This window comes from Labrus mixtus, chromosome 3 (genome assembly GCF_963584025.1).
Source record: "Labrus mixtus chromosome 3, fLabMix1.1, whole genome shotgun sequence".
NCBI classification, from domain to species: Eukaryota; Metazoa; Chordata; class Actinopteri; order Labriformes; family Labridae; genus Labrus; species Labrus mixtus.
The window spans coordinates 14731015-14752609 of NC_083614.1; the positions used below are offsets into that span (position 1 = coordinate 14731015).

The following is a 21595-nucleotide window of genomic DNA, read 5'->3' on the forward strand; positions in this document are numbered from 1 at the left end:
TCAACCAGTGATAGTTTTTTGATCACACAAAGCCCATGTTGTTTAAATTGATTATTATTGAAAATAATCAATTCATTCAATTCTATTCATTTGTGAAATTCAACTCAGCAATGGCAATGTGTAGTTAATGAGTGCATGCTTTCCTACACTTATACACTTCACAGCAGGTCAGGTAGTTCTTGTTGGTTAAAATGTTTGAAAAAGACCATCTGTGGTCTGAATGCCACATAAACAAAACCTCTGCGGCTCATCAGATTTCAATTTGGCAAATGAGCAGTTGAGAGTCGGGGGGGGAATCAATCTCTCCTTACCCGTAAAATCAGCTCTCTGTTTTTGGCACAGTGCTCCAGAAACCGCACAAAAGCCTTACAAGGTTGCAGCTCATGTACACACACACACACACACACACACAGAAAGTGTGCAGATGAACAATTGTGCTTACAGGAAAGACCCCAAGGTCGCACTCTGAAATAACCATTCCCTGCAAAATGGACTTCAAGGAATGAAATTACTGTGCGTGTGTGTGTGTGTGTGTGTGTGTGTCTCTGTCATTATGTGATTGTAGGAGCATAAAAGAGTTGGACGAGGGAAGAAAATGAGGGAGAGAGGGGAGGAGAGTGGTGAGCAGGAAGTGGGTATTTCATGTCGAAATGATTGCCTGTAATAATGAGTGTTTGGCTCAGCACCATTTACTGAGAGAGAGGGAGCGAGGAGAAACGACACACAGCAACACACAGGGAAAAAACAAGATTGAGTGAGAGAGCAAGAGAGAAGAAAAAACAGAACGCAAAAAGGAGATATGACTCTGAGTGTGCGTGTGCGTACTTGTGTGTGTGTGTGTGTGTGTGATTGTGTGTGTGTGTCTGTTTGTGGGTGCTGCGGTGGGCTCGGTTCCTCCAATCTTTCACTGGCGGTGACAGGAGATAAGATGATCATCCGAACTCGCTACAAATCTGCAGCCTGCCAGCCTTCAGACAGCTCTGTCAGTGCTGCACACACATCAACACACACACACACACACTAACATACCACTTGGAGCATTAAGTGTGTGTGTGTGTGTGTGTGTTGATGTGTGTGCAGCACTAAAGCAGCATACATACAACATATACTGCAGGCATGTAGTCACACAGAAGCAAACACACACACGAAAAACAGAAAATACACAAGTACACCCACACTGACTTGCTCCAGACGCAGTCATGAACACATTTGTACACACAGACACACACTAACGAGCCTGTAGAGAGTGAAGCATCTAATTAAGACGCTGCACTTTGTAGAAATGTGCCCACTGTCTTTTTATTCCGAGCGAGTGAAACAGGCTACTGGGTATTGTAAAAATTGCGACTCTTTTTCTTTGCAGGTTTTTTTCTTTATCTTAACATTTTTTTTTCCTTTGACAATCCCCTTATTGAATCTTTTACAGAAAGGAACAAAGACATTTCCAGAGTTCTTTTTTTTTCTTCATTAAACACTTTTGCTCAGTTGCTTTTGGTTGTTAGAGAATATTTTAATGGTGTTTACAGAGAACATCGATTTTCTTTCCATAAAAAGACATATCAGGGAAAGGAGGTCCGAACAAACAGAGCATCAATAAATGAGTGGGTACCAGCTGATAAAACAAATCATTCTGGAGGATTTATTTTTCCCCATATGAAAAATATTCAACAGCACAATTTTTGTGCGGTCTACAATCCTTTTTCTACATGCATGGTGCGAGCGACCTTCCAGATAGTGATTGGAGATTGAGATTTGAAAAAGAGTTCTTCTTTGCTTCTCGGGGTGTGAGACAGATTTAAACACTAACGGGGTAAGGAAACGCTAGAGTGGGGTGTTACCAATACCACTGCATCCAACTGGACCCGTTGACAGACTAGGGCTGGGAATCTTTGGGTGTCTCACGATTCGATTCAATGTTGCTACTCTTAAACTGGTCATGACAAGAACCTTCACCGTTTGTGTATCACTAGAGAGATCATCAAGTAGTACAAAATGCTTGGTCAGATTAGTAGTTAGTGAACTGAATCTTCTATTGTTTAAATCTTAAAATGAATCATTATTTTGGTTACTCAAAGCTTCTGTGAGCTTTTGGTCTACCGACATTTTGGCGTCACCTTTGCACAAAGCAGTGTGTCTCAAGTCTTTGTTGATCTTGTCCTGTACATGTGTAAGTATTGTTTTGTTTCTGATAAAGAAAATCTCATCCTGCTTTATTTTAACACTCAATTGACTCTTTTAACCTCCAAATAATGTACATGTGTAATGTGTGTGTATTTCAGCCTATACATGTGTGTAGCATGTTTTACAACAGAGTGTTAAACGGAATTTCCCCACATGGGATTAATAAAGAATATCTTCTTTTTTCAAGACTTCAATTATATAAAACTATAAAGAGCAGAAAGCCTATCAGAAAAAAAATCAAACTACTGACGACCAAATAACCATCATCTAACATTCTGTTAATCACCTTAGAAATTAAAAAGGCTAATTGATGTATTCCTTTATTTAACATAAAGGAGTACATCCCAATTAATATCACTTCAATATGTCTGAACCTTTCCAAAATGCAAACGGGCACTAAACCTCCTTACTAATCCTGACATGCAGGTCTGGCTCCTCCATCACTTGTTCAGCAGTCTGGAGCCCATCGTTGTCTCGGCAGAAAGGCAACATAACTGACACGAGTGCTACACAAACACACTGCTAGCAGCCAGAGACGCACGACACACACTGATGGGGAGGCATGTAGTGAGTGCACCGGTGTCGTGCCTTTACAGTGTCAGGAGCATTTAGCCCGGCAGCCTCCAGGTATGTGACTGTTCACTTTACATCACATTAACTATTGATCAACCTTTCCTGTCTGCTCCGCTGGAAAAACATTCAGCCTCTCTCTTCAAACACACACACACACACACACACACACACTCTCAAACATTCACACACAGGGGACCCACCCAGCTCGCCTGTGTGCTCTTTCATCAGCTCTCAAGGGTGTGTACCAGAGCAAATACACACACCTACACACACAGCACACAAAACAAAGCTGGGATCTTGTCACAATAGCAGTCCAACCGTACTTCTCTCTGCTGCCAGACTCACTACACAGACTGCTCTTTTACACACGCAGACACACACACAGAGAGAGAGACACATACGCACACATGATAAATGAATACAGAAGGAGGTTGCATCACATAAATCACAAGCCACAAATTAAAAACACAGGACACTGTACACCAACAACAAACCGTCAGCTCTCCTTAAAGCAAATATAATTTAAGGATCTGATGAGTGACAGATTCAGTTAAACGATACACAAATATTTGATCTAATTATGTCTGTACACAAACATCCACAGACATGAACTCTATACTTTGTGTTTCTTCATCCTGCAGACCTTTAGTCAGAGCCGTTCAGAGCCGTTCAGAGCAGACTCACTGCTCGGCAGACTTTCAGAAATGCAAACTTAATTTAATGCAGCTATGTGACTTTTAAGGTGTCAAAACAAACATGTAAAATGCAACTTTGATGCTTTGTGTTCAACATTATTATATTTATGCATTAATGCTGTCAATGTCCATATGCAGGCTGATAACTGTCTCATTGTTAATTCATTATCCAGTCTCTTTTTTTTCTGTAAGCTCACAGAAAACAGTGAGAAATGCTCCGCAAGGGGGTTGACTTTACTTTCTTGTTCTGAAATCATCATTTCATCAGTGGTATCCACGACGTGACATTACAGTTGCTTACAGGTGAAAATAACTAATTACTATTGTTTGCTAAGTCTGTGTGTTGAAAAATGAAGTCATCACTCTGGTTCTCTCATCTGAGAATCTAGATCCAGACATTGTATGGGACTTATTAAGTGATAAATTACAGGCTGAATGTCCTGTTAAGACAATTATTTTGCCCATCTCAGACTACAAGACTTTCAAAATCCTTACTGATTCAGAAATACCATTTTTTTTAAACATACACGCATTACAGGACATACAAAGAGTGCATCACCTACTCTTGAATATTGTTAAGATAATGATGTATTCAAGAGTGATTATAAATAACCTAAGCAGATATGAACACTGACTGGCTACCGCCTGCTGTCATAAAGCTGTGTAGTGAAGAAAAAGGCAGAAGGCTCTAGTCTTTATGAGACAATTGTGGTGCAGATGGAGTCAACAAACAGTTGTCTTTTCTTTGGCTAGAACTGAAGGTGAGATTTTACCTTTTAGTTTACTGTTAACAGTACAGCACTAACATATGGAAGCTTTATACATCCTAATGTTTGATGCATGAAGCTTCTTCTGGGCTAGACAGCGTGGAAACACCATTAGGTCTCTCTCTCTCTCATTGGCTGTTGTGGTTCAACCCAGAAAGTACTGACTTAATGACTTTCAAATGTCAGAACTCCCTGATCTCAAGGTTTTTATTAAAGCGGTCAAACAACGTGTTCTCTCTCTCAAAGAGTCCCATCTCGTCAATAGTACCCATCTCTTCTTTTTAACCAAAGGAAAATTCAACATTTGGTCAAGGGACAGTGAAATAGTGTTAAGATAACACACACACATACCCAGGGTTTGTGGGGTAGTAGCAGTGTGTTAATAGCGACTGTCAAGCTCTTCTTGATCTACACACAACCTCCCCCCCCCCACCCCCACACACGCAGCCATTTATCAGTCATAATTCAGTGTGTGTGTGTCTGTCTGTTTATAGAAAGAGAATTACAGTAATGAGAGCTCTGTGTCAGCAGCTCCTCCCATCTCCCCTCAGTCTGCTGATTACAGCCCATTTAGATAGTTAGCACACACAGAGACACACACACACATACATACGCATTATCAGATCAGCTGACCAACCAATGACCCTTTCATTAATTAACCCTGCCATTTCTTTAGCTTTCTTGGTAAGCTTTCTCATCCCCTCATACCCAACACACATGCCGCCAAATCCAACAAGCGACACACATATTTAGAAAAGCATCCCGCCTCCCCACCATTCATCCTTACACACACACACACATGCACACGGCAGCACTAATCCCTTCCCTCCGTCTCTTTCCTGCTGTCTAATCCAACATCCATCAGAATCCAGCCACCTTCTCCGCAGACAAAATACACACGACTAAGCCCTGCTATTTCTGGACAACTGTTATTTGTGTGTGAAGATAATTGGAGACTTACATGTGTATAAGTGTGTGTAAAGCACATGCATCAACTTAGGAGTTTGTCAGTGTGTCTGGTGCTGGCTCTTTGGGTGTTCAGGTCATATACTCCCGGCAGCATTAATAGTGTACAAGAGGCTCTGATTACATTTAGTTGCCTGAACTCAGATGTGATCAGAGCTTGGCCTGTCCGCCGTACGACTAAACAAGGCCACTGTTAATCCCACTGACTGCTATCTGAGCGGACCTTTCCAAAACTGCCGGCAACAGACTTTTTTAGGTTTACATCTGGAAACTAACTTCTGAAGGCCTTATTCAGACTGCCAGTTCAAGGTGTAATATTTACGCATCACCCCTGTGACAAGCAGCTTTCATCATGAATGTCTTGGGGGCGTAATGGGGAGAACTGGTGTTATTGGTACAGTTTGTGTGCATGTTAGGGCTGCTCGATTATTCCTAATTACGATTATTTTAACTGATATTGAGATCACAATTATTAAATATTTACTCTTGCAACATTAACATCCGCATTACACGCATTTATTGAACTTACACACTATTAATACTAACATTCTGAACTCTTTGAATAAATGAAAACAAATACGTCAGAAATCTCTAAATACAGTATATATAATAATAATAAACAAAAATAATTTAACAATGTTTTAGAGGTAGTGGAGATTGAATCTTGTGGCCAAAATATAGCAACAAACACTAAACTTTTACTCCACAACACGGCATGCATCACAATAATCGTTTCATTTTGATGATCTTGTTTTCACGACCGTAGGAAGCCAAAATTGAAATTGAAACTCGATTAATTACCCAGCCCTAGTGCATGTCTGACTATGTGTGTGGAGTACCCTCTGTATGTTTACATGCCATGCTCTCTCCTGCTTGCGTCCTCTGCAACGCAATTTGAAGTCACAGACTGGAACACCAATACTACACTGTGGCAGAATTAACATGAATGACGGCAGAGCTTCCTTGCGGCACTGTTGCGGAATGGCTCTCTGAAAAGGGCATTAGAGTTGCACCATTATGGAAAGAGTCATGTGGGTTAGCTTTGCTGCTTGTCATGTTAAAGGATGACTGTTTATCACTATATGGTGGTTTCATGACATGAAAGTAGAAGATCATGAGAAGCCGGCACACATGACAGGGCTCTGTGGCTAACGCGATACACACAAACACTGAAATATAATCAATTTAACCAAGTGCCAGCTTAATGTTATCATTAGCCCTTTTCAGAGTGCGATTCCGAGACAGCGCCATAACAAACCTCTGCCGACATTACGTCTTTGTACTTTCATATTGATTCTGAACAGTGTTATATTGGTGTTATTTGTAACGCTGTATGCTGACAGTCCGTCTAGTCAACAGTTTTCTGTAGTAGATGCTCAAATGTGGCTTGTTCAAAATCAAAGTAGTGTTGTAATTGCTTTATTTCTAAAACATATTGTGTCAACAATACCAATTATCAGCAAGCAACACCAGTCAGTTAAATTTACAGGTTCATGGTAACCACTAACCAGACAGGTTAAATTAACATTTGACAGATTTGAGAAAAGATGTCTGATATCACACTGTTCCAATTATGACTAAGACTAACCCATGGGTACAGTATCAGTTCTTGATTGTAGTCATGAGCACAACTACACAGCAGTTTAATACAATGCTTACACCAGCCTGCAAGGTTAGCTGTTGCAGATCCAGGTAAAGGAAAGGTAAACAGGACTTTCCTAGAACCCTAATCTGGGCCTGCTTAAACAGCATGCGGTGGTAAAATACAAATGGAATCACAAGCTCACTCTTGCTTCCAATCAGGTTCTTAATCTCATCATTCATTCATTGTTTATCCTTCTAGCTGGCTCCAAGTACCACAGCTTGGTGAGAGGGCGATGCTCCAGCTATTTTGTAACATGAGGAGTTAGCCTGAACGGCTGCCAGAGGCGCTGATCACACCGTCTCTACAAACAGATCCAGGGGTAACTCGTGATTACTGAGCGGCTTGATTAGTCTATCCCGTTCAAAGAATGGTGAAAAGGATATCTGCAAAAAAAGTTTCAAAACTAGTGCCAGACTGATAAGCATGGGTTTTTCATTCTCCACCCCTGACACATATACAGATATCCAGGCCAGTAGGGGACGGCTGTGGCTCAGTTGGTAGACTGTGTCCTTGGGCAAGACACTTAACATGCATTGCTCCCGCTGCTTCGGTGGCGGTGTATGAATGGATTACTCTCTGATGTACGTCGCTTTGGATAAAAGCGTCTGCTAAGTGAATTGTAACATCATCAAGTCCTAGAGTGTGATGCTCCTTTTTTTTGTAGATGAAAAGGAGAAATATTCTACATAAAGAGATGGGAGAAACACCCTCATTCTGCTGTCCTATTCCTGATTCTTTATCTATACAAGCACAAGTTGACAATTCATCCCAATATAATCTAGTCTAGTAGGAATAGACAAAAAAACATGGTATTCTCATTGAAAGTTTCAACAATGAATGTGTTAACCTGCAACAAAAAGGTGCATAAAGGTCTTGTTTACACACTGCATTAACATCTCTCCTCCATGATCAGATTACCAGCAGTCTTTATAACAGCCGTGATGCTAGGTGTGAAAATACCCTAATGTTTCCTGAGGACTCATTGAGATCCGATCACTCAGGGCGCCGTCACACTGGTAATCTGTAACGTGCCTAAGCACGCTTCACCCATAAAGCCTGTTTCGTTTGACCAGTGTGACTGCTCCGTGCCGTGCTCGAGCACCGTGCACTTCCTTGGCCATGGCACGCTTAGGAGAGGTGTGCTTTGGCACAGTACAGTTAATGCACGAGCACAAGCACGCGGGTAAATAACGTTGACAGCCTTTATTATGAAGAAATCCGGAGTGTTCTGTCTGTATCTGACTAAAATGACTCAAAGTAAAGACAAAAAGTAAAAGTCATGTTCTCCGTGTTGTTCTCTGATGTGCGGACGATGAGCTGTATTACGATGTTATGTAGCCTACCAGAGGTAACCATGCCTAGGCTTGGTTTGTCCGGGAGCAGTGTGACCGCAGGCCGTCCAGGCCAGCGGGGGAATGGGTAGGGGGGCAATCGTGCTTCAGCACGGCACAGTATGGATTGCCAGTGTGACCGCGCCCTCAGGCTGCATACAAAGGAGGATGGGGACGGTAGTTGGGGTTTGGTAGTGTGAACACTTTGCCCCCTCAAGTGACATCTTCTGCGATAACACTGTTGAGATATCTGAGAACAATGCTCCCTCCCAAAAGGTGAAAACGATGACACATTTGGTCATTGCAAACGTACATTATGTACGCAGGCTGATTTGCATATGCAGCAGGAAAGCGTGATCCAAACCCAGGTGGTCTCTGGAGACATATTAATACACACATGCACGCGCACACAAACACACACACACTTGTGTATTCAGGGAAGCAGCAGTAGCCACAGGGGTTGGAGTGGCTGCAGACAAGGCTGCTGTACAAAAGAAGTTTGAAGTGGGACAGAAATAGAGGGAGGGGAGATTTTGGCAGACTGAATGAAAGCAGGATGAGAAGAGAAGAGTGTGTTGGGGGGGTCCTGTGTAGTGGTGCCACAAGAACATAAACGGGAGAGGGAGAAAGAGAAGCCTGGACTCCAAACATCCAGCCCAAATCCCACATTCAAAGACTGTGCACATTCCTGCACATCAAGCACACCAAACAGTTATGCTTAGAAAGAAGAGACACCTGAATATAACCCCTATGGTCGCGTAAGCTGAGCCAAGAAAGTAAGTCAAAACATCACATAGCTTTGTGTTATCGTACAGATTGAGTGTGTATGTAAATGTGTGTGCATGTACATCATGAGACAACAAGAGAAGGCAAACATTGAACATGTGCCAACTTTTGATAAGACTTAATGCACACACATCTTACAGCAACCTACAGATCAATCAAAATACATCAAAAGTGCACATGCCTGGTAAATGACTCAGTGAATGGTGAGGATGTACATATGGAGCATGAACGGATCGTCACTGTTTGTACCGCCTGAGCAGTACAAACCACTGTGCTGTGTTTTGGCATCTGACAAGCCTTCAGATTTATGGATTTATTTACTCAACTAGCCTTTCTTGATTGACTCTCTCACCTTTACCTGAAGGAACACACCTTACAAACACATCTCCTACACCATGATTTCAAACACAGTGTTGAGTGTCAATTTGAATTCTAAGTATAACCAGCAGACAAACTGTAAATAACACTATGAAAACCCACCTGTGATACTGGGTCTGTAGGAACTGAAACTCCTCCTTGATGCGGTCCAGAGTTTCTGGGTAGGTAAGTTTCAGTGACTGAGGTGCCCCCGATGCTGCTGCAGCTGCTGCTGCTGCGGCTGCCACCACTGAAGCGGAGGAACCCGGAGGTGGCTGAAGAGGCGCCTAAGAGGACAAAAGAGACAGTTTTAATATTTGACTCAGAAGATAATTGATATGACAAAAAATAAATAAACAACATCCAGTTTCATTTCGAATTGTATAAAAAAAACCTATTCTATGGTACCAGAGGTGATGATGCCACATTAAATGCACTTAATTTAAGAAATAAATGTGCTGATCTGCATCTTTATAAAGCATCACAAAATGACTACAGGAGCATAGACTGTAAATATTGTACAGGAGGCAAAGGTGCACATTACTCATGTATCTCCATGCATGCCTGTGTGTAACTATTGTCAGGGGTTGTGTATTTCAGACATGCTGTCACTGCAAGCAGAGCCAGATGTGAATGGGTCACTGAGGCTTGGATGGGAAAAAGGAGAGCTGCAAGAGCTTCTGAGCCAAACGCACACACTTTGTTTAATCACAAGCCTGAGTAGAAAACAGAAATAAAAAACAGACAGAATGCTTGGAGGGACAAAAATGTGGGAAAAAAGGACCCCATCTTGGCTAAAGACCCCTCCCAACCCATGCTTAGTCTGCCATCTCTGCAGGGTTCAGAGCAATTAGGAGACTACAACCATAGGGGTAATGCTGCAGGACAGGCAGACAAAAGGGGGCTGAGAGCCGGACTAGCAGGGAGGTGGGGGCTGTCCGTCTGTCAGTTTATACGACTCTCTGTCAGAATAACAGAGTGAAGGGGCCAACGGGGCAGCCGGTTCACAGGCCTCCCTATGGTCAAGTACCACGGTGAGGTTAAGTGATAGTAACATACTGTATTTTCCTCCAAGAGAGGGCTGAGTTTTAGTATGTTGGCTTGTGAGAGTCTACAGTCTTTAAAAAAAGATTGGATTCAAAAAAGTGATTGAATGTTTAAAGAAAGAGGGAGGAATAAGGGAGGACATGATTTAATTTGACTCCTACACTCAAATAAAGGAATCATGGCATGGTTTATTGCTAAGTTTTCATGTTATGTAGTTGATAGTAATCAAAAGGTCCATTTTTTCGAACAGTATGTATTTATATCACTAAGAATCAACTTCAACCTGTTGATGTGTTTTAAAATGATAATTTAAGATGTATGACTTTTTTTATATATATATATGGCCAGCCATCAGAAGAACAAGAATCACTTTTAGAGATTGGGTCACATACTATTGAATAGAATCGTGTAGAAGAGAAAATGACATAGTCAGCTTTCACCATCTTGTCTCAGAGCGACGTGTGGCCTGAATGAGACAGGTCAGAAACATCTGCATTCATCCTCTTCAAACTGTCATCAGTGTACGTACCGGTTTTATTAGTGCAGTAGATTTAGCATCACACAAATATCGTATTAATGATAAAATCCACTCACTGCTTACTTCTTCATGAAGTCATCTTGCTAGCTAAATTACACATGGTGTCAATTAACTGTTTCACTCATCAGCAAAAAAATACCCCATAACTGACTAAAGCAAGTCGGTAAAGTGCATCTATAAAAACAGTATTAAAAATCGATCTAGATTGTAAGATTTTTCAGGTACTGTGTAAGTAGGATTGTTTGACCTGTTATTTCTCAACACTTTACAGTCAATTCAAACAGTACACTTGTTCGACTTCATCTGTTTTTTGTGTTTCTTTACAATTTGCTCGACCATTTTTATCACGTGAAAAAGGAATATAGGTATCTTTGTTTACAGTTTTTTCTGAACAATTTCTGCTTTAAAGTTATGAGATGTGCATATAGGTGCAGAGGTGCTTTAAAGAATTTCTTCCTTCCACCATTTAGTTCTGAGACAACACAACCAGTAAGGACAACACAGGTGAAAAAAAGAACAATCTGCTCAGCTTTACAGCTCATCAAACGATAAACATATAACATGTGGGTATCACTGAATGACAGAGCAATCATAAATATGGATTTAAAAAAAATGTTGTTAACATCAACAATGTCTGTCATGCATTATAATGATTGTTTAATGAATCACTTAATCGCAACATCACTCAACTCTAAATCCAAAAAGAATGCTATGTGGAAGTTGTTTAAAAGCGCTTTTTTCTTTTCTTTTAATCTGGCAGATCAAGAGTGAGGCATGCCAACAGCACATAGAGTCCATACACGCACATGTTAGGAGACACATATGTTCACATGTGTGAGCGTGAGATTTATCGAGTGTGAGAAAGAGCTTTAAAAAAGGTGTTTCAGCAGGTGGAACATTATCAAAAAAGAGAAAAGAAAAAAGTGATGAAAGGAGAATGTGGCGAGAGAAGACAGAGTGGGAGATTTGAATAGACAATACATGTTCAATAAATAAAAAGAGGTAAACTAAAGGATGGAAAATAGAAATGAGAGATAATGTGGGTAGTCTACCGAGTGAGGAAGTTGAAAAATAACAAGGGAGAGGACATGAGAACATACATTTAAAAGGAGATGGAAAATGGAGAAGAAGAGGTGGAAAGAAAGAAAGGGAACAAGGGAGAGGAGAAGAGAAGAGAGGGAGGGAGGGAAAAGAAGAAAAAAAAGAAGATAGGAGAGGGGCTGTGGCCTCATTGTTCCTCTTTCTAACAAGCTGCTCTCAATCTGTCGGCCAGATCTCCTCCTAGAGCCCAGACAACCACACACACCCCTTTTCCTTACACAAAATCCAACTATAACACACACATGCAGACTCTCACAGACATACACACACATTTTGTACATACACCGGCCCCTTTTCTTACACAAAATCCCATGATTAAACACACACACACACATACACACAGTCTCCCCTCCTCCTCCTCCACAGGACACACACGGAGCAATTACTCTTCTCAGGCAAATAACAAGCACCAAGGCCATTTTAGAGGAGGATGAAAGTAGAAATAAAGCAAGGACTATCTTTATTCTATCTTGTTTTTATCATCCTGCCCCTCCCTCTTCCCCTCTTTCACACTTTTTTTGTGTTAACTGATACAGTCATGTCTCCAGAGGACAGGTGGGAGGAGAAGGAGCATCTTTCTCAGAAATGGATGCAGGAATGAGGCCAAAGAGTTGGTGTATTTACTCATGTTCAAGAGAAAAAAATGAATCTCTTTTTTTTTTTTTTTTTTAAGGTAAAGGAAACCACTGTCTGTCTGCTGGCTCAGTCATCAGACCCTTACGCACAACTTCAGTCTGCTGGTTTGGATAGTTGATTCACACCAGACTATACTGGACCCATGAGACTGATGCTGTCTCCGAATCACAGGCAGAGCAGAGATCCTATCCCAGCACACATAACCTGTCTCCTCCTTTAAACCGCTGTATGTGTCTGTCCAAAAGTTCTGATCTGGCAAACAGCTGAGCAGACTTTAAAGCGAGAAGTCAGGTCATGGAGCTGGCCTGGTGACCTCTGGGAATAGATCTAGGCTTGGAGACTTACCCACATAATCCTACTACACACAGTTATTCCCTCCCGCACAGTCGTGTCCTGGCTCGAAAGCTAACAAGAGGCATGCTGTCTGCCCTTGAATATAACTTACATAGGCTGAAAATCACTGTCACACAATTATAGGCTGGGACTTACAAACAGCCGTGAAGTCAGGTTCTATAATACTGAGAAAGGATTGCATAAGGTTGGACTACATTAAGAGGAAAAGCCTTTATCTGATATGATTGGAGATCATCTGATTACTCAACCATTTGAATAAATCGGTGGGGAGGCCCCAAGCAGCTTGCTGAGGTTAGGCTGTGATGTGTTTTGTTCCAGACAACCAGCTGTGAAAGCTATAGGCTAAAGTTAGACATTTAAAGCAACCTATTACAAAAGCTCAATGAGGAAAGCCCTGAAGTGACCCCGTCAAATCAGATGCATAGGTGTGCACACACAAGTTTGCACTTGTGTTGCTCTTCACTAATCCTGCCCTGGAAGGTCTAAGTCAATTGCAATGATTAAATGAGGACCTGGTGATGATTGGATGAGAGCAGGGGCGTGAACAGGTTATCTTTGGGAACAGAAATATATTTTAATCAGACCGCACATCCCTTTAGTGGGATGGGATGGGATAGGATAGGAAACAATCCAATTAGGCCATTGTTCCAAACACACTTATTGGTGGAAAAGGGCTGAACACCAGCCACACAACTGGGCTACAAGGGCAGCTACATAACAGGCCAGTCCCCACACATGCATTAGAGCCGAGGTCAAATGCAACAAAATATATGAATGCAAAGTCATGACCACAAATGCACTAATGGATGCACAATGAAAGTTTGTGCAGAACAACAGTGTTCCTGGCAAACATTAAACTTTGGTGTGAAGGGACCATTAACATTGTGGCATTCCCTGAATGAATTCATTCCGGTTTTCATTTAAGTTACCTCTAATTACACCGCAAGCTACAAACCACTATGACCTCACATCCTCGCTCCAAACCCAAACCCACAGATGAGAGTACATAGCCACATGAGTCCACTACAAACGCAAAAGGGATGTGTGCAGGCAGTTTCCCACAAATATTTACAAGCACACATGCTCTTTATTGTGTTTGCACATGACTGTGGCTGTGCGTCAATATATATGGAAATCCACAAGATGTGTCTCAATCCTCACAGGCCACACTGACCCACAATGATACATAATCTGCTAATGGATCTGAAATGGGCCATCAGAGTTATACAAGGTTGTGTGACCATAAGAATATGACATTCACTTAAAAGAAACACTCCTCTGTGTCATTTTGGTCCAGCCTTGGGGATGAGGAGGGGAATAGATTTCTCCTGGATGACCTCAAACACTTTACGTATGTTTGGGTAGTATCAAAAATTAAAATCCCTTCAAGTTTTATTTTCAAACGTTTCTCATTTCCTGCTTGTAGTGAAATAGTTGAAGTTGGTGAGATTAGTAGAAGGTCATGGTTTGGGCTCATATAATCAGTCATGTTGAATGTACCTGCCTCTTCCCTTCAAGGACCTACTTGTATCCTTACTTGGCTCATGCTTGATGGCAAGGGCAGTTGCTCTGAGCATTTAATATGGCCTTGGACAGATTACCATTGAAGTAACCTGAAAGACTGTTGCTTCTGAGATAGTTAATTAAGGCTACCTGCCTTGATTTTCATAGAAATACATAAGAGTGTTTGAGAAGGCAGATGAAAACTGTTCCACTACTCTGTTATGAGAAGTTGTGTTGTTTTGTACTGCTGTATTGTTTTTCATTACCAATACTGAAACACTGATTGTGCCCAGCTTCACCAAAGAATCCAGCAGGAAACAGGGTTATAGTCTTTAAAACATTCGCCTTTCAAAAAATGCCAATCTATAGCCATGATAGGGGATCTAATAGAGTGGAGTTTGAGCTAAATGCTAACTTTTGCATTGTGAAGCCCTTTTCAAAGTGCGATTCCACAACAGTGATGTAACAAAGCTACACTGTCATTCTGCTCTGTAAATTCAGTGATTACGCAACAGCATAATATTGTCGTGCCAGCCTCGGAATTCACATTGCGTTACGGCGGTGCAGAAGCAGAGAAACAGTGGGAGCTCCACATACACACACACACACAGACAGACAGCAACACACACACACAGTGCTGTTCTCACCTGCTGGCTCAGCTGATCCCCTCTCGCCCCTGTAACACCTTTGTGACTATGATGGTGGCACAGAGGTGGGATCACTCCATCACACCTCCACGACATTCATAGTGGAGAACGGGTGTCACAGGGCCACACATTCAGCACCTTGAACAAGTAATCTGAATAGGCCTTAACATGCTTACAAGGACAATAATCTTGTGAGTTATTTGTCAGCATACAGAACAGACATATAGTACAGCTGTCGCTAATCATTACTAAAAATATCTGGAAAAATTCATGTAGACTGTCCCTGAAATCTTGCTGAGTTGCTTATTCACACACCCTCATAGTTGGAGGCTGTCCCTGTTGAATGGAGGGGGGAAAGAGTCTGATGCTATGATGACAATTTAAGCTTTTACACCTAAGCATATCAGTGTAGTTCTAAAAACAAACAGTTAAAACAAAATACTGCAGAAAAACAGACTGGTCAACAGAAAACATATTTAAGCAGTTTCATTTTGTGAACGAAGGTCCACCAGTTGAATGACAGTCACATGACACGTCGTGATACGTATCATGGGGTTGTGGGAAAAACCCAGCCTTAGTTCACACACGCAATTCACTTTTAGGAAGTTTTCAGGAGTTGTGTGCATAAGTGAAGAGGACTTAATAGTGGCAGTAGAACATGTCTGCAATCACAAAAGTCTGTAGGTTTCATCTTCTTGGAACCATGCAAGTATGAACAATTTATGTGCCAATTGCTGTAGTAGCTGTTGAATTATTTTGCAGTTTAAATCCAAATGTATGCCTGCTGGAGGCACATTGGAATATTCAAGGTATCACCAAAGTCATAAGGATTCATCATCCGGCCACATAAATGTCTATAAAAAAAGTGTAATCTTAAAGCAGCTAACAGTGGAGATATTTTAGTAAACAGTATTTTGACTAACTCATCACCATCTCTCCAACTGTATCACTACCATGGCTAATATAACAATTTCTGAAAATCTATAATTCATTTTTCTATTTGTTTGATCGTGACTCTAACTGTCTCCTTGAGCTGGGAAGATGCTGTGCTGCTGCCTCCCTTCATACAGCTCAGCCCATTAGTCAGGCCACTAATTATACTGCTTACCCACATAGTCGATCATCAGCGTAAACACCCACCGAGCTCCCTCTCTTTCCCTCTCTCATCTGAGTACCACCAAGGACGCGGTGACAGTAGGTCTAACCCAGAATAGAATTCCTCTGTGTATCTTTGTGTATCCACCCACACATGCCTAAAACACACCTCACCATCTCTGAGGACCGTGAAACATGTCAATACGCCATCCTGCCTCACAAACATTTGAAGTCAAAGCTCCTTATGTCAAATTATTCAAACAGTACTGTCAACAATCAGTGGTGATTTTCATTGTTAAAGCAGATTGTGGTGGGAAAGAAAAGACACGGGTTCAACCCCCCCTCACTGAACATCAAGTGGCTATCTGCCCAGCTCTGCGCTGGAGAAACATGCTGGTAATCTCACAATGATTCCTGCACTTAGACGGGAGGAGCTGCTAGGCACCTGTTTCATTAGCACCACACATCTTTCTTCCTCAGTTTTCTCCCCCAACCCCCTCCACCTCCTCATTCTTCTCTCCTTCCTCCCGCAAGCCTCGTTATTCAAATTTCCCTGCTGTCAGCCCACATTAGCAAAGCGCCACAGTTTGCCTGTCAGCTGGCTTAATTGCTGGAGGTGCCTTCTTTTATTAGGTAACCCCCTCCGCTCGTTTGTTCTTTCCACCGAGACATAGCTCCACAACAGCTGCTTGTGTAAACCTGCGATCCCCTCAGCCTCCTTTCCTTCATTTTCTTCTGCCTTTTCTTTGTCTCGCTCCATCTAATCGGTGGCTGGGAAATGCTGGCAAGCTCCTGATCGATAGCCACTTTCACCACTGGACAACAGTGGTGATAAAGAGCTAAAAGCATGCTAGGACTGGGGAAGAGGAGGCTTGCTTTATGCTAGCTCTGAGGATGAGAGGAGAAGGATCTCAGTCACTTGTTCAGAATACTCTCCCTACAACATGAGGAGCAACTAGATACAGGGAATGAGACTCAGACCAAGGTCACACTTAGCAGTATTTAACACACGTTTGCCCACTTTCAATGATTTATTAGAATTCTAGATTATGTCCTACAGCCCCTGAAATCCTTAAATCCAACCAGGTCACAGTAGAGATTAAGAAGCTCAACTGTAAACTGCGTTAAATCCAAATTCACTTTGCCTTAAAATCAGATTGATGGCAACCAATTATGGATTTTAAGAAAGCATGGTATATCGAGTAGCATTCTGCATACAACTTAGTGTTCAGAATAGAATAATGGATATGATTGGTGACATTCAATGATGTGTACATTGATAGTAATCAGGGCCTTTATGGTGTGAAGATAAAAATCACAAGAAGGGGTTTATAGAAATATTTATACACATTAGTAATGTAATACTTTGATTTGTGATACTGTATTCTTTTTTTTTCATCCATTTTTTAAACATAGTTTAAGTGTTTTTTCCAGACAGTAAAAAATATCATGTTTGAGTTAGTGACTTTGACAAATTCTTCCTCATAGCTTTAAGCCAGGATACAGCCCAGGTAGAACATAACTGATTGACTATACGAGAATCATGATGACATTTAAGAGATCCGTTTTACATTTCACATATTTTTTACCTATCACCTTTTTCAATTACCTTGGTCAAGTTTACCCACCCAGAAAACCCTTCCCCCAGCACAGGGCATAGTTCAGGTTTAAATGGTGGGAATAACTTATTGATATCTTGATGTGAATTCTGAGCTTCTTATTCTCTGGTGTCTTCAATCACTGATTGATAATTGTGTAAACTTCTCAATATCTGGCCAACCGGTGAGAGAAATATATTACATTATGAAATGTATGTCTTTTTTGTTTAAATGGGTCAGGCAATAACATTATAAGTGTCATGACAGGATGTAATTTTGAGTTTAATACAATTTGATATATGTTTTCTTCTTTCCCATTTCTGTTATATGTTATGTGTCTGCAGCTATGGCCCGATATGAACTAAGACAGCTAGACCTGCCATGTCCTGTTCACTTCTCAGCTGGTCTACTGTGGTTGGCAAGATCGCAAAATCATCTGTGCACAAATATGGGCACGAAGCATTTTTAAGAACATCTCTATGTAATGTTCATGCAATGTGGACACAAGGGTCTCATTACATCTGTGGTGCAAATTGCAAGAGGCAAAAATGATATTTTGTTTGTTTTTAATCATACATAGATGATGTTCCTTATGAATATGTGTATTCTAAAAGGTAAATCTTGTCACCCAAGGTCAAAATGATAACAAAGTTTATATTTATCCCTTGACGGCAGGAGTCCTGCTGTTTTACAGCCTCTTGTTATTTTACGCTTATTCTGTGTTAACGTTTTTTTGCACCAATGCATCAAATCAAATTCCTTGTATATTGAAACATACCTGGCAATAAACCTGATTCTAATTCCGATTTTATTACATGAACAATCATGAAAATCTGTCACAAGAAGCGATAAAGATGCAAAAAGCTGTGAAAGGATATACTACCTAACAGAAGGGAACAAAGTTGCTTGGTTACAAGAATAATGAAAATGCGTTTGTAGTTGAAGAATTTGTAATTTTCATTTGATTGAAACAAGCTACATTTTCATTACAATGTGGGCCACAGGTTTATGTAATATATGGGTCACATCCTTCACAGCAGTCAAGTAGCCAGTGATGACAGGTTACTACCAGCCCAGCGTTTCAGAGATTAAACAGTTTGCCGGGTGGAGTGGTCCTTCACTGCGAGGTGCAAACAAGAGCCAGTGAGGGCCAGAGACTTTCCCAGGACGGGTGTCTCACAGGGTCTTGTTGAGATCTGTGGAGGGTTGAAACGAAACAGGGAGCGCATGGCCTAAACATTCCACCCAGGCCTGCCACAGTCTGCTCCTCTCGCCCCGGGACGCCTGCCCATACATTAAGATGTGGTTTGGAGCTCTCACAGGAACACAGCTAGGAGAGGCTGGATGAGAGGGATTGGGTTTACAGTGCAAACCACAGAGCCACAGTCTCCCTCCTGCCCTGCCTTCCTGCAGTCAGCTCCACTACACACAAAGCTGCTGATGTGAATATGTATGATGCTTGTGTGTGTGTGCTGTATGTTTGGTTATAGGGGATCTCACATTATTGGTTTAATGGAAGATAATAACGTCACAATGCAAACAAATTAAAACAACATCTTTTTGGGTCATTTCTTGCATGAATGAGTTGGGGGAATTAATTTAGATTGGTGTCCACACATTTGCATGAACTCATACGTCAGTGTAGTTAATCTGTGTTTCAATGCGTTGGACATGAATGTGAAAACACAGTCAGGGGTGGGGTGCAGGGTGGCATGGCTAAGGGATGTAGATGAGGGTTAGACAAATGAGCAGGTCTTAATTGATACTTCACACAGCTGGAGGACCAGTGTTTATGTATTTCAGTCAGCTCAAAAGCTCTCCACCTAACCCGACTAAAACAAATTACAGCCATGCAGCTTGAAAATTGCTCAAAACCCGTTGCACCTAAAAAAAATTGAATATTGACTTCTTCTCTTATTCCAGACACATTAGAAGTGTTAAGTAATGGACTTCTGGTTGTGGTTGGATCTTAAAAGAGGCACAGCTCCTTGCTTCAATAAATCAAATCAGTAAATCATGGGATTGGTTCATGATGATTCAAGAGAACTTAAAAACAAAAGCAGATTTTTTTTCTCTACACAAGTGGCACTTGAGAAGGGCAGTCCATTGAGTAAAGGTGTCAACAAGCCAAGTTGACTCACCCCCCTCTTTCTCCCTCTCCCTTATGTGAGTAAGGGACAAACACACACTTCATCATCTGGGTCAACTCCACAACGGTATGGAAATAGAAGGAAACTCCATGTTTCTGAACTGGTGTTGGCCACCAAGGACACGAGATTCACACACAAAGATACTCAGCAGAGTTGAACGCTGTTAAAGCACGGGGGTTTGCTTCATTAAACTAATAATGACAGCAACATGCCTGACCTTCATACATTACACGGGGCGTTAATACAGAATAAGCTTATTTTTTAATCACGTTTTCTCCACAACAGACTCCCCGGAAATGCAATATGCAAGGATGGCAAACCCCACCATCGGTTTTCTACTTTGTTGTACACATTTAATACGCTTTAAAATCCATCCAGCTTTTATTGTAGACACGTTTAAATTAAAGTTTGAAATAGCCTACAAGACATTTACCTTGCGTGCATACGGTTACATAGCAACGTAGCCTACTTACCGGTGGTCGGTTTTGAGGAAACATTGTAGCCGCCGACTTGTGTGTCTCCGTGTACGTTTTTTGTCCTTCTTCTTTCTCCCCTTTGGGCCGGAAAGCTTCGTCGAAAAATACGAGCAGCCAATGTACTATTGTTGGTCTCAGAGAGGCATTTGGCCCGCTTTCAAAGGTAATGGCAAAGCGAGTCTCGGATAGCTCATTCCTTGCTTCAAGACTCCTTTGTTCTGGGTGATATCTCCAGCCCCAAACCGCACCGCGCTCGACGTGTAGTAAGGACGGGGAAGAGGAGAGGAGAAACACCCGGTCCGAGGAGGGAGCTTTCTTTCCAAGTCCTCAACTTCGCGATTCCTGCGATTATAATATCGCAAATGGTTTCCCTCTCCGATTTTCCTCGCCTTGTGTAGCATAAAGGCCAATGAGATGGGGGGAAAATGTGGTTAGCTTGTGGCTTCAGAGACGGACACACCGCCGGCACATTCAATGCAGCCACAGCCTCTTTTGTCTCGCTCGTTGGCCTGCACTCTTTTCACACAACACTCCCAGTCCCTCTCTTCTCTCACTCCCCCTTCTCTAAATCTCAATGGGACATAACATATGAGGAGCTTTCTTCAAGGAGGGGGTAGAGCTAAATAGAAGGTTTTACCTACTTCTCCCCCCCCCACACTTTGTTTTGCCCAAATTAATAACCAAATGTTCATTTTTGTCTGGAGAAAAAAAAAATCCAATTTGCCTTTGAAAGTTTAAATACTGGGCTAAAAAGACAATGCTGTTCTTCAAAAAGCCTGATGATATTTGCAAAGAATATGTTATTTTCTAATCGTAATTAGCTTCGTCCTCATGAAGTCATGTAAAAGAAAAATGATCCTCACAATTAACACATTTTAATTTTATAAAAAAGTGCAGAATTTTCTTGAGAAACAAGGGATTCAGAGGATGTGTTCAGTGATTGAATGAGATCTCCACGTGGGGCTCAGCCTCGGCACAGTAAACACTGGTAAAATGAGCCAATGGGAGCCGAGGACACCCACGTGGGGGTGTACTGACCGTTTGCTGATTGGACGGCACAGGTAGCACAACGCTTCGCACGTCAATCAAGCCCGCTACAATCGCTCTGCGAGGTTAACCCTTTCCTTGGTACAGGCTGTGATTGGGGGG

General features: G+C 41.7%; 1 protein-coding gene across 2 annotated transcripts in view; it reads right to left on the reverse strand.

Annotated features, from left to right (window-relative positions):
* Positions 1-21037, reverse strand: part of tle2a (TLE family member 2, transcriptional corepressor a) — a 40085-nt gene extending 19048 nt beyond the window's left edge. For both annotated transcript variants that reach the window (XM_061033071.1, XM_061033064.1), the window contains exons 1-2: positions 20444-21037; positions 9425-9588 (exon numbers count right to left, since the gene is read on the reverse strand). In XM_061033071.1, coding sequence (XP_060889054.1) covers positions 9425-9588; positions 20444-20467 — 188 coding nt within the window. In that variant the 5' untranslated portion in view covers positions 20468-21037. The remainder of the gene's footprint in view (positions 1-9424; positions 9589-20443) is intronic.
* Positions 21038-21595: the final 558 nt, after the last annotated feature.